General features: G+C 36.3%; 1 protein-coding gene across 7 annotated transcripts in view; it reads right to left on the reverse strand.

The window, feature by feature from the left end:
• The window catches only part of PIEZO2 (piezo type mechanosensitive ion channel component 2), a 382,528-nt gene that overhangs the window by 78,608 nt on the left and 290,354 nt on the right, over window positions 1-13,566 (reverse strand). For all 7 annotated transcript variants that reach the window (XR_005649322.1, XM_039845973.1, XM_039845987.1 and 4 more), the window contains 2 exons: window positions 4,514-4,713; window positions 2,149-2,309 (listed from right to left, as the gene is read on the reverse strand). Coding sequence is in view for 6 of the 7 variants with exons in the window: in XM_039845973.1 (XP_039701907.1) it covers window positions 2,149-2,309; window positions 4,514-4,713 (361 nt within the window). In the remaining variant the exon portion in view is untranslated. The remainder of the gene's footprint in view (window positions 1-2,148; window positions 2,310-4,513; window positions 4,714-13,566) is intronic.

A 13,566-nucleotide genomic window follows, 5' to 3' on the forward strand; every position in this document is an offset into this window, starting at 1 on the left:
AGAACAGAAGTTAGTTCATTGAGGTGAAGGCAATAACGGGAAGTATGTGTGAGAAAGAAGTGGTTAAGTAGAAGACACTTCTCCCTGGGTAAGAGATCAGAATTTGATTCTTTTCAGTGGCTGGAAAATTTTAATTACTAAAGTGAGGTTTTGCTTCTCTTTAAGATAACCATAGGACTTTGCATTGTCGACGAATAATCAGAAAATATTTTTGCATTCAGGGGCATGAAGAAAAATATTCCTGCAGAATACATTTTAAAGGGACAGTGGAGGTCCAAAATAAAGTTAGTTGTTTTATGATTACGCCCCACATATTTTGATTGCTCAGTGCTTCGGTGACATTAATAAGGATCAGCTATGACCATGCTGACTGGAGCTCACAGACCAAAGTTAGTGCAGTGAGAGGAGAGATCTCAGTGGCGATGGCACCCGATGATCACACAGCAACTCACCCTTCAGGTACAGAAACACCTCACAAGGGTAGGATGACGTCATGTGAAACTCAGTGATACACTCGGGGATTAAACTATTTTACATTAATGGGATTCTAGTGATGCTAGATGCAGTAGGAGCAGAATTTCTCTGATTCATGAGTCTCTGATGTGTTTTAAAGTAATAAGTGAGAGAGATGAATTAGAAATGAAAATTCTGAAAGTCCATAGAATGCATGAATCACAGAGAAGGAATTGGTCGTATTCCATCAAAGGCTGTTTTTCTAATGGGTTAATGGTGAATAGATCATGATCTTTTATTTACTTGATAGCCTGTTAACAAGACATTCTTTAAACTCAATTAAAAATAATTTAAAATATATATGCCTGTCTTTTATTTAAGATTTATAAGAAAGTGGTATCATTTTATCTTCTTTCTGAACTCTCTAGGGTAGATTTCAGACAATGAATTTTCTGTGCCCTGCTTGCACTAATTTCTCTCTCATTTAATGCCCACTCCCATCTTTTAATTGTCCTACATGCCTCCACAGCTCTGCAGCACAGCCTCTCATGCCATCAGAAGTCTCTATATATCAGATCTGGTTAATTCTCAAATGGGCTTTGCTTACTTTTAGTCAAATGTCTTCTCTTTTTCTTTCTCATTGTTCTTTAATAGTCTGACCTTTGAATTCTGTCTGAATTAGTCAATCACCTATACAGTTAATATGTGAAACCCTTTTGTTCTCAATTAATACACATATTAGGCTAGATTGTAGTTCTAATTAATGTATAGACTTGGTTACTTAACAGTGGAGTGTATATTATTTTCTACCACAAATCTCACAAGGAGAGTGGTTTCTGTTCTTGTTCCCACCTGGAAATGATCACTTATCCATTTCAGATGGTTTTTATAAAATGGGGAGAAGTTCTAGCTTAGACTGAGGAGCTCGGATTAAAGTCTGTCTCTCAATTATCTATTTTTGAAACATTAAGTTTATAATATTATACTTATAATATTATGTTATTATATGACTTTTTAAAAATTGTAATTTGTAGAGAGCAAAAATTATAATTTTTGACGTGTCACCAACTCAAAAATAGTTCATGGAAATTGGAAGTATGTGAAAATTATTGATTGAATAAATTTTTAAAAAGCTAATTTCCCCACATTAAATATCAGATAATTTTTGGCTGAATGATGACTCTCCTCTTTATAGACGAGAAAACAGAAATGCAACTGCAATGTTGAAAGACTGCGTCTTGTCTCAAAAAAAATCCAATAATAAACAAGGTGAGTTTTACTAAGGATTTTATTAAATTTTGGAACTTGAGTTTACTCTTTGGTAACACAGACTAGAATGTTATTGTTTTTCTCAAACAGAACTTAGGGAGATAAATTCTTACTTCTAGTGCCAAAAACCATCCTGCTCTCATACACTTCAACTAAAGATTAGATGAAAATAAGTAATCTTTGTGATATGACCAAGCCAATTAGGAACTAAGCCAGCAGGCTCTTTCTCCACTGTTACCTTTCTCTCTTCTCAGGACAATTGTCCTTTGTTTTTCTGTAAGACAAAGTGTATATGCCTATCTTAGTGCCTTGATGTTCTGATGTAATGGGAATCACATTTCAAAAAAATTATGGACAGTTGGAAAAGAAAAACAATGACTCACTGTGGTTCTGTTTGACCTGACAATACAACAAATGTTTACTTGCCTCTTTCACAGAAACCCAAATAATGTACGATGAAACAATTTTGATTATGTGCAATTCCAAAATCCACCACATGAACACTTGTAGCTTGTGAAAATACTCCAGGAATTTTAAGAAGAGCACAGTGAGGCGGTCAATCACCAGATGCCATTTGTTCCTTAAATCTGTAAAAGAGTAATTCACCCAAGAGCATAAAAAGATGGTTGCTTTTTTCCCCCATTATTACTTAAAGCATTCCTTGTAACTTTCAGATTGAAATGAGAAGATGCAAAATAATAACAAGTAGTGAATGAATTCTAAAACTACCAAAATTTGGTGCGTGAGTGGTCTAAGAATCCCATGTTGTGATGATGACTTAGACATCATAACCTGAGATTCCGAAGGACAAGGTTACTTTTATCCACCTTTTAATTGACTTAGTGTAAAAAAGAATTTTGACCTTCTTTACTCTTAAAGCTAACCTTTAATTCTCTAATTTCCTGAGAATATTAAGTAACACGAGCTCCATCAGAATGACATTTTCTTGCCAAAACAGTGCTTCCATAAGTGTCAGTCTCCTTCCAGGAGCTTAACTAGAGAGTGGATAAAGCTTACCAGTCTCCCAGAAGAGTGAGCCAAGCAGCATGCTGCCAGAGGCAGGAAGAGCCTGCTCCTCCCACAACTGTAAATGGACCCTGAGGATAACAGCAAGGGTCCCAAACCCCCAGGCCACAGACTGTTAGAAACTGGGCCGCACAGCAGGAGGTGAATGGCTGGTGAGCCAACGAAGCTTCCTCTGTATTTGCAGCCCTCCCCAGTGCTAGCATCACTGCCTCAGCTCCACCTTAGATCATCTGGCATTAGATTCTCATAGGAGCACTGGTCCCTGGTGCCAAAAATGTTGGGGACCGCTGGATCAGAGTGACCCAGTTTTGGTAAGACTCATTCTAGTCATAATTTTTAATCAAATTAGTCATTCTCTTCTTTCTACCTGTGCTAGGAAGCAGTATTTGCAGACTGGTCAATGTCTCTATCGGGAGGATTGTCCTAGTTAATCTGCATGACCATCATGCCAGGACTGTTTTGTGGAATCAACACATCACCACATTTATAGACAAAAGCTCACAAGCTCAGGCAGATGATAAAAACTAAATGTCTCTTTAAGTAACTTCTTTGCATGCCTAAGGAGGTTGAAGCACTTACTGTACTTGTATCTGAAAGTTTAAGTAATGTTTTAGTTATTGTTAAAAGTGCTTATTTACAGTGACTCAGGTGTTAGTCAATTCAAAGATTTAGGTCATAATTGGGCACAATTCAGAGGAGGAGTTGACAGGTATCTGAAGGAGTGAGAGAACAAGGTACAGCCCAACTTTTGGTGAGACTTTATTAATAAAGCTCAAACCCATATTAAAGCAGCATAATCATATCTTCATCCTGACTCCTTAGTCCCATAGAGCTTGGTTCTCCCTTCATACTGAGGAACACACATTGATCAGATATGGAGAGAACATTTCTGGGCCTCTCCTAGGATCTTCTGAAATGAATGGATGAAGGGGACCAGGTTTTTGGGGAGCTTGCCTTTGGGAGGGATCTTTTTACCTTGTGTTTTTTTATTGTCTACTTTTGTAAGGCACATAGCATAGCAAAGACAAGTGCAATAACCTACTGTCTGGGAATTAGTAAACAAACTAAACTCTCCACCTTGTGTACACTCTGTCAGAGAGCATGTCCTGACGGCTGAGGTCATCCCATTCTCAGAATGCACTAGTAAAACATTTCAAGTCTGTGAAGAAAAATAGGAAAGAGCCTAAAAAATAAAACCTAAAATAACAATAACAAAAACATCTCTAGTAATTGGCTTGAAATGATAATCAATAGCTCATTTCTCCTCTGGTTCCCATGTCCTAAAATATTAGGACAGAATTAGAAGTATATTTCCTGGAAAAACATCAAAATAATTTCTCTGAGGATACATTTGGGACAGCCATGTCTAGAACTTTCAGAAATTCTACACAGCAGCCTGATTCTTCTTCTCTTAAGTGATGTCTTTGTCTGAGGCTTCTGTCTGTGTAAAGGCTAAGAGCTACACTCCTCTAGTCTCTTGTCAGGATCATCGCTGTGGATCAGGAGCTGATAACCAGCCATCTGCTCTCTTTCTTCTAAATCAGAATTACAAAGAAATTATTGGAGCAAATAGAACAGGAATGTTTAACTATAGCAGCCAACACACACACACACACACACACACACACTCACACACATGCACCAATTTTTATTTCACTGAATGGGTCAAATATATAAATGTATATGTTTGGAGCAAGTCAGTGTCTCATTCATTCAGTCCATCAGCTGCCATTTTCTGAGCAGTGACCAGCAGTGGGTGGATTACCTGACGTCTCTTCCTCGTCTTCATCTTCATCCTCCTCATCCTCCTCGCTGTCTTTCCCAAGCTCACTCTTCTCAGCTTTTTCAGAGCACTCTGGTTTCTCCTCACTGAACACAGCCAACTGCTTCACCTCTGGCTTCTCCAGGCTGGCAGTCAGAGACATCATGGTGAGGTCTGGAAGGCTTCCTTCGGGGTGGGCCAGTCTGTTGGCAGAGAGCAGCTGAGTCAGAAGAGGAAAGGGAGCCAAGAGAGACTTGGGTGAGGGGCAAGTAAAGGATGATGAACAAAAATGAACATCAGTGCATGTGCACAGGCCTTGCAATGTAGGGTTGTTAGTGTCTTGTCACTTTTTTTTTAATTTCTTTCTAAAAACAAACTGTAAACTCAGGTTTTGTTAGCTCTTCCAATTCAGGTTCTAGTGATTAGTCAGTAATGAGAGCTATCAACACCTAAACTTGACATTTTTTCCCAGAGGAGAAAATGGTCAGAGTTTAGGATGTAGAAGCATGAAATGGCATCATGTAGAGCAAGCATTTCATGGCTTCACAGAGGGACTTACTCATTTTGGTGGATTGGTAATTTTTTCTTGATGCTGCTCAAAGTAATTGAAATAGAAAGGAAAAAAAAGGAGATGAGAACAGAAGAATTATAAGGAATGTCAGAGATCACACATCATGCTACATATCATCCACTATCGCATTCCTGTATGCTGGTTGCAGTAAGTCCTAATGCAAATGCATTCCAGAATGGCTTCAGTAGCGTGCTTTTGCTAGGACTCCTATGCTTGGCAACTGATTTGAGAGTGGACGGGATTGCAGGTTGTAAGGGAGAGAACATATAGACTACTGAGGCAAATTATGTCATGCTTTTTTAGAACACAGCAAAACATCCCATGAGAATCATATCATTCACATTTTAAATAGGTTTAAAAAAATTCTTAACTAATGTGCGCTTTCAGTCAACTTTTGCATAGACAACCTACTCTGCTGTTATTTGAAGCACATGTGGTAGATGCTAAATGCTTTCAGGAGGAGGATGTCTGCATCACGTTGCCGTTCACAGGCATAGATGTAACCTGCTGCATTAGCCGTCATGAGAAGGTGGCATGTGAGCAGCAGAGTGAGAATGGAGTACAGCTCCAGCTCCGCTGGGCTGGGACAGCAACCAGAACATTACCGCTTATTTCACCGGGGACAATAGCAAGTATGATCTTTCTTCTGAATTTTTTAAAAAGTTCTTATTCATATTCAAATAAATGTTTGAGGGAACATTTGTGGGTACTAAAATAGATATTAGGGAAAGGTCTACTGGGAATCCTGGTAGTCTTCTCCATTTGTCATAATTAATCTGTAAATACCAGCCTCATTGTAATAGGATAGACAATTAATAGTGTTATACTATCTGTATTATTGTGAGCTCCGAGTAAATTATTTAATCTTTCTGGAACTTAATTTTTTTTTTATAAAATGAAGAAGTTTGGCTAGATAAAAATCTAAGCTTACTTATAACTCATTGGTTTTATATTTAAAACACACCTATGATGTTGCATAACTATTGTAATGCATCTATATTGTTCCTAGAATTTAGGGAGGTTATCATTCAAAAGTAATTCTTATTAACAGGTGTCAAGCAGGTAACTTTGGAATGCCAGAAACAAATTATTAACTGAATAAAGAAAGAACGTTCTGAGATGTTTCAGCATTAGTAGAATTATGCTGACATACTTATTTTCCAAAGCTAGTCAACTGACCCTCCTCCCATATTTGGGAAAGTTCCCCACTCTTGACACCGCACTACTATATTTTACACACCAGCCTGCACATTGCATCCCAGCATACATGTTTGCTGTTCCTGCTTTGTCAGGACTCTATGGATTAAATGGTATCAAATGTAAATGCAGTCAGCTGTTACACAATTGTCAATATTTACATATTGTGTTCAGCATTGCCAGGGGATTGCATTTTATAAGTGAGAAGATACTTTTTCATTATGACAGGCATTTGGCAGCTTTTATTGTTGAAGTATGACCATCTCAGAGTGCGTTTCTAATGTCTACATTGACACTGCCATAACTGGATACCAACAAAACAACTTTCCAATATTTAGTGCTACTTATGGAGCAAAACAAGAGATGAGCCCATTTCTGTACCTGCCACTGTAGCTATATAACAAAAACCCTCAAGCAACAAGGCCTCAAGGTGCCCTTTTATACAGAGTATATTGAGGGGAGATTACTCAATAAAGGAATCAAAAAAAATATATTACTAGAGTAAGCCTTTTGGAAGTACGTCCAAAGATCTACTTCTGGAAACTTTTAGTAATTAATAGTCTATAAGAGATCTGGGCCTAGATAATGCTGGAGAGAAAGAGAAACATGTTTCTGTGTCTAATGCTGCTCATTTTCCTCTGACATAATCCTCATGAGGAAACAGGACATGTGACACTCGGGTGCCCTCTGGAGCAGTCTAGCCTCACGAGCTTCAAATAAATGGTAAAAAGAGAAAAAAGAGAAAACATATATCTGGCTGTCATTTACTAGCCTAGGAGTTTGACTATCAGAGAAATTTCACTAAGAAAATCTGTGCACATAAAATGTGTATATATGAAAATATTTTCAATGCATGATTGGAGTTTACGATTTTAAAAAGACACCTATGTGAAGCCTTTCATCTTCCTTTCATTTTAAAAAAATTATTTTATTAGTTTCAAGTATATAGTACATTGGTTAGACATTTATATAGTTTATAAAATAATCCCCCTATTGAGCTTTCTCTCCTCTGGCTTTCCACCTAGCTACTACATTAATGCTAACAGCATTCCCTAGGCCATGCTCTCCATCCCCATGACCATCTATCAATTACTGATTTGTACTTTTTTAACCCTTCACCCCTTTCTCCCAGCTTCCTAACTCCCCTCCCCTCTGGCCGTCACCAGATTGTCCTCTATATTTCTGAGTCTGTTTTTGATTCGTTTGTTCTTTTTGTTCCTTAGATTCTGCATACAAGTGAAATCATATGGTATTTATCGTTCTCTGTATGACTTATTTCACTCAGCATAATAACCTCTAGGTCCATCCATGTCGTTGCAAATGGTAGGATTTCATTTTTTTAAATGGCTGAGTAATATTCCATTGTATATATGAACCATAACTTCTTTATACAGTCATCCATTGATGGGCATTTAGGTTGCTTTCATATCTTGGCTATTATAAATTGAGCTGCCATAAACATAGGGGTGCATAGATCTTTACGAATTATTATTTTGGTTTTCTTTGGATAAATACACAGAAATGCAATTGCTGGGTCAAAAGGTATGTCCATTTTTAATTTTTTGAGAAACCTCCAGACTGTTTTCCATAGTGGCTATACCAATTTGCAATCCCACCAATAGCTCCTTTTTCTCCACATCCTCACCGACACTTGCTGTTCTTTGATTTATTGATGATAGCCATTCTGACAGGTATGAGATGATATCTCATTGCGGTTTTAATTTGCATTTCTCTGATGATTAGTGATCTTGAGCATCTTTTTTTATATCTATTGGCCATCTGTATTTCCACTTTGGAGAAATAACTTCAGGTCTTCTGCCCATTTTTTAATTGGAATTTATCATAAGCGAATATCTTCTCTCATTCAGTTGGTTATCTCTTTGTTTTATTGATGGTTTCCTTTGCTGTACAAAAACTTTAATTTGATGTAGTCCCATTTGTTTATTTTTTATTTTGTTTCCCTTGTCCGAGGAGATATATCCAAAAAGAAATTGAATTAGTAATAAAAAAAAAAACTCCCAAAAAACAAAAATTCTGGACCAGATGGCTTCATAGGAGAATTTTACTGAACATTCAAAGAAAAATTAACACCTATTCTTCTCAAACTATTCCAAAAAATTGAAGAAGAGGGAAGTCTCCCTACCTCCTTTTATGAGGCCAACATTATCTTGATTCCAAAACCGGGCAAAGACAGTACAAAAAAAGAAAACTATAGACTAATATCTCTTATGAACATTGATGCAAAAATCCTCAACAAAATATTAGCAAACTGAATTCAACAATACATTAAAAATATCATATGCCATGATCAAGTTGGATTTATAAAAACAGATACATTGATCAATGGAACAGCATAGAGAGCACAGAAATAAATTCACACCTATACACTCATTTAATATATGACAAAGGAGGCAAGAATATAAAGTAGAGTAAAGACAGTCTCTTCAATAAATGGTGCTGGGAAAATTGGAGATACGTGCAAAAAAAAGAAAGAAAAGAAAGAAACTGGACCACCTTCTTACACTGTATATAAGAATAGACTTAAAATGGATTAAAGACTTAAATGTAAGACCTGAAATCATAAAAATTCCAGAAGAAAACATAGATAGTAAACTCTCTGATATCACTAACAGTAATTTCTTTTCGGATATATCTTTCATTATTATCATAATAATTTTTTGAGGCAATACAGAATATTGTTAAAGGCATGCTCTTTGGAATCAGAAAGACTTAGATTCAAGCCTCAAGTAGATAACTTACTAGCTAGATGACTTAACATACTTCCTACCCTGTCTTTTAAGTCTCCGTTTGTTGATCTGTAAAATGGTGTAACAGTGCCGATTTCATAGGATGTTGTGAAAATTAAAGTGATTTCTGTTAAGTGCTTAATACAGTATTTAGTACACAGGAATATTTTTAAAGTAAGAAACCATCTGCTAGTGATAGATTTTCATACACTGTTTTGATAATTTGTAACATCAATTCATGCTCATAAAGAGGTAAAATTAGAAACATGCCTTTGCAAGAGACTGCACAACCCCAGACACTGGGGAAGGTGCTAAACTTGGACTGTAATTCTGTGTTCAGGACATTCTTTAACAGAACTTGTGTATTAAAATGGCCATTCATAAGAAAAGAGCAAATGTTTCTTCCTTGGGAATCTGTCTCCAATTTTCTCAACATGCTGAGCATGCTTGCTATCTGCCTACCACCTCCCACCACTGCGTTCCCTAAGAGGGGTGGACTGTTGCAGAGGTGGGGTCTATCTGTGCAGTGCAGAGCTCACAGGCAGAACCAGCCACCAGAATGCTATACCCAACAGCTGTGTCAGTTCTCCAAAGCATGTATATCTTGATTTAGGCTTTTCACTGTAGCAAATTTTAAAAAGGGATCTTGACTTTTTCGAAAGCTAAATTAAAAATCACATGCTAGTAAAATCATTCCCTGAAACTTCAGGTAAGGAACTTACATTACTGGTAATTTTTTACTGATCACCATGTGTGAATTATCTAATTATCATAAGAAGAATTTTTACTTTAGGCCTCCAAATAGACGTGGTAATGAATTGGATTATTAGAGAAGCCCCCTCTCTCATTTCCTTAAATCTCACCATTTTTCATGGGTTTCTCTACAAGGAGTTTTCTTCTCTGTATTTTTTAAACCATGCTTATAACTTCATTGCCTTGCTTTTATTATGATCCAGACCCTGACTTTTAATTTTCTATTTCCTAAATAAAATAAAATCCTCTCACTATTTCTCCTTTGGCATTCTAACATGACAGATGATAGGTATCTGTTTATTCATCCACTCTTTCTTTTATGTTTCCGCAGCTTTGTACAGACCTCAGTATTTGCATTTCTCTATTTATATCTACGGCATTTTATTCTAATTGTGATTTTGAAGACTCTCCCCTTGAGGGCAGAAACTTAGTCTTACTCTACTCATCTCCCTTGCAAAATGTAGCATTGTGCTTGGTGGTATACACTATGTATTCGCTGCATGTTTGAATAACTTCTATGCACTGGAGAGGCATTCTTATTTGAAATAGAAGAAACAAATTATGTTACATAAAGATTTGAAGAAGTTTAATATTAGGAATTGACTTTGAAAAGCCACTTACAAAGCTAGTTTCCATTAAAGAAAATGTAAAATCTACCTTTGTAAAATCTCCTTCATCTAGATTCCATTTATTTATAACTATTCTAATTTGGAATATGTGGTAATGTAGATTGCCACACTCCATTCATTAGACTACTAGAAAGAAAAGACATTTTGCAAATTTGTAGTAATTACAAGTAATATTTAAAGTAGAATATTTATAGTGTTTAAGATTATTTTCTAGAATGTATAAGTACTTTAAAAGGCTGTATTCACAGATGAGCAATTGATTTGTAAATTTAATATCACATCTTACTACTAGGAATTGACTTTGAAAAGCCACTTACAAAGCTAGTTTCTATTAAAGAAAATGTAAAAGTGTATTGTAGTAATTCCTCCAAAATAATCTACTAGGCAGGATTGGGTACAATGGCTTCTGTTTCTGTATATAAGGAGGAAATAACCATTACTATTGCTAAAATATTCTAACGCATACTGCTTATCAATTCAATTGGTTCTTCCCCACAATTTTTCATATCATTAAAATGTTACCAGTCACTGACTTCTCAACACATTGTCCTACCTCACACCTTATAAGGTAATGTAGTGAACTCTCTTTCATGCAGAACTCACATTTATAAGCACATTATTTTTCTTGTAAAACAACAGTGAGCATAAAAAAATAAATTATGGGAAAAGGAAAGCTTTTTTACTTAATAAATGCATTCACCCTATCATTCTAATAAAAAATAGGCCTTATTCAAAACTGGAATGCACTTCCATGCTGCCTTTCAGAAGCACAAATTCTCAGGTGAGAACTGGGCTTGTTTGGTAATGTTTTCTCTGGGGCACAGCTCTGGCCTTTCTAAACATGTTAATATTCAAACAAAAATGAGAGATATCACTAGAAAGAGGATAGTGCCAATGTTGGAATGCTTCAAGTTTTAATTATTTTGGGTGACTTTGAATCTTGATCATTCTAGAACTCTTAAGTGAATTCACTGGTCTTGTGACTTGGCCTAACAGGTATAGGTTTTCTCTCAAGAGATAAATCTGGGACAATCAGAACCAAAACTCGAATCAAGCTCTGCCGACAGAGCCCATCAAACCAACACCCTGCTGTCTTTGGTGTCCTAGCCATCTCCTCATAAAGCAAATGGTAAATACTTTATGAGAAGCACAGAAAGAGAAAGAGAGAATGGTTTCGTATGTTTGGAGGGATAAGATTAAAATAGTTGCTTGAGATTTTTAGCTAGAGTCTATATTTTACTTCTGTATTTATCAGCCAAAAACCTGGGATTCTCTCAGGCTGTCGACAACCTGGCTCCCCCAAAGAACCAGCCACTCCTCATTCCTCTTTCAGCAATCTGTACAATGATGCACTAATTTTTCACACTTCCTTTTAGAAGTTCTGCCTCCTAAGGTTTGCTATTTGGTGTCGGCCTTAAGAATTTACCTAAGAGAAAAGTGAACGGAATAGAAAAACAACAAATTTTTCAGAGTTTTTTTGTTAATTGCATTTATTGCAAACTACATGTTTCTATTACCTCAATTACTGGCTTTATTACTAATGACATGGGATTAGATATCTTAATCTATTTAGTTAATAAAGAGAGAATAGTTTTAGTAAATCAAATTCCAAAAGATCTCTTCTCTGTACTCTTGGGGCACTTGAGGACAAATCTATACACATTATCAAGGGGCACTTGAGGACAAATCTATACACATTATCAAAGCTTACTTTTTTTTATGTGTGTTCATTTGCATGTTTTATCTCCCCAGCTAGGTGACATGCATCTAAGATATAGAGCCATGCTCATCTTTGTGCCTTTCGTGGTACACAAATATACTGTGAAATCTGGTGATGTAAAATATCATTCTTCAATATGTTGATCTTTTAAGTAGAGATATATTTGAAGAAATTGATGTTTTAATTTTCTTTTCACCATATATTGTTGTGACTATTCTTACTTCATTTAGGAAATACTGATTGAGGAAAACTAATGGGTAAGGCCCCGATGTAGATGATATGTGGACACCTTAGTGATATATACAGGGTCTCCAGGCCTGAGGAGCTGACACCTCTGGCCAGGGAGATAAGACAAGCAGGCAGAGAGAGGGCTGGGAGGCGAGTATCAGGAGGCAGCAATGAGAAAGAGCTATGGGAATTAAGGGGAAGGGCCATTTCTTTTAGCAGGGAAGTTGGCACTTATGGGCAGGTTTGTGAAGGAGGTGGGTCTTGAGCTGAGCTCTCAATTCTGTGTTCGAGAGGGAAATTAGCTCTCAGGCAAGCCTTGAACTATTTCTACCAAAGAATGAAATTGGGTATGTTTGAACCAAGACCAAAGGCTTAGCACCAGCTGAAGACCGTTGGCAACCTCCAAATCCACTTGGTGGTACCATTCAATATAAACACTCAACAGGTCGGTTTGCAAAATGCATCCATGAGCATACCTGAAGACCATCATCCACCATCTAATGATGTAATTTTTCATTTTCAAAATAGTAAAATGTTTAACACACCAAGAGACTGTTTTTAAAAACAAGAGAGAAAACACTGAAGTACCCACCTATTTATTATTAGATATACGCGCCCATTGACTTTGGCATGGCTACAAGGTGAGAGATGAAAGCACAAGGTTGCATGCGGAGGCAGTGGGGAGACAGGTTGGAGAGAGAAAGAGAAGATTGTTAGGCAGAGACGAATGAAGTAGACTGTGTCTCGTAAGCTTTACATCATCAGGTGTGTCATCATCAACACACATTTCATGCACTGAAGAACAGTCTAGGCAGCAAAATTCAGTAGTAACACGAAATTAGACATATTTAGGAAAAATGCTTAACGATAACAAGTCTCTTCTTATCTCTTTTCGTCTCACATGCTTTATTAAAAATTTGAAATGTTTAAATTTTAAGATTACATTTATCATATAAAATATAATCTCAAAGATTAATTCTTGCTCCATTCCCAGAACTAAAAAAATAAAGTACTACTAAATAACCATATTCAACATATTGTTCTCTATGGTTTCTAAAAGCAAAATTTAAAAAAAGTCATTTTATCTCTATATGCATCACAATACTTTCTAAAACAAATTATGGACAAATTATAGTGATGGATATTTAAATAAGTAATGGATATTTAGTACAGTCTCATTAAGTATATGTTACATCAGAATTATAATTACA

Source organism: Pteropus medius, unplaced genomic scaffold, assembly GCF_902729225.1.
Source record: "Pteropus medius unplaced genomic scaffold, Ma_sr-lr_union100, whole genome shotgun sequence".
Taxonomy (NCBI): Eukaryota; Metazoa; Chordata; class Mammalia; order Chiroptera; family Pteropodidae; genus Pteropus; species Pteropus medius.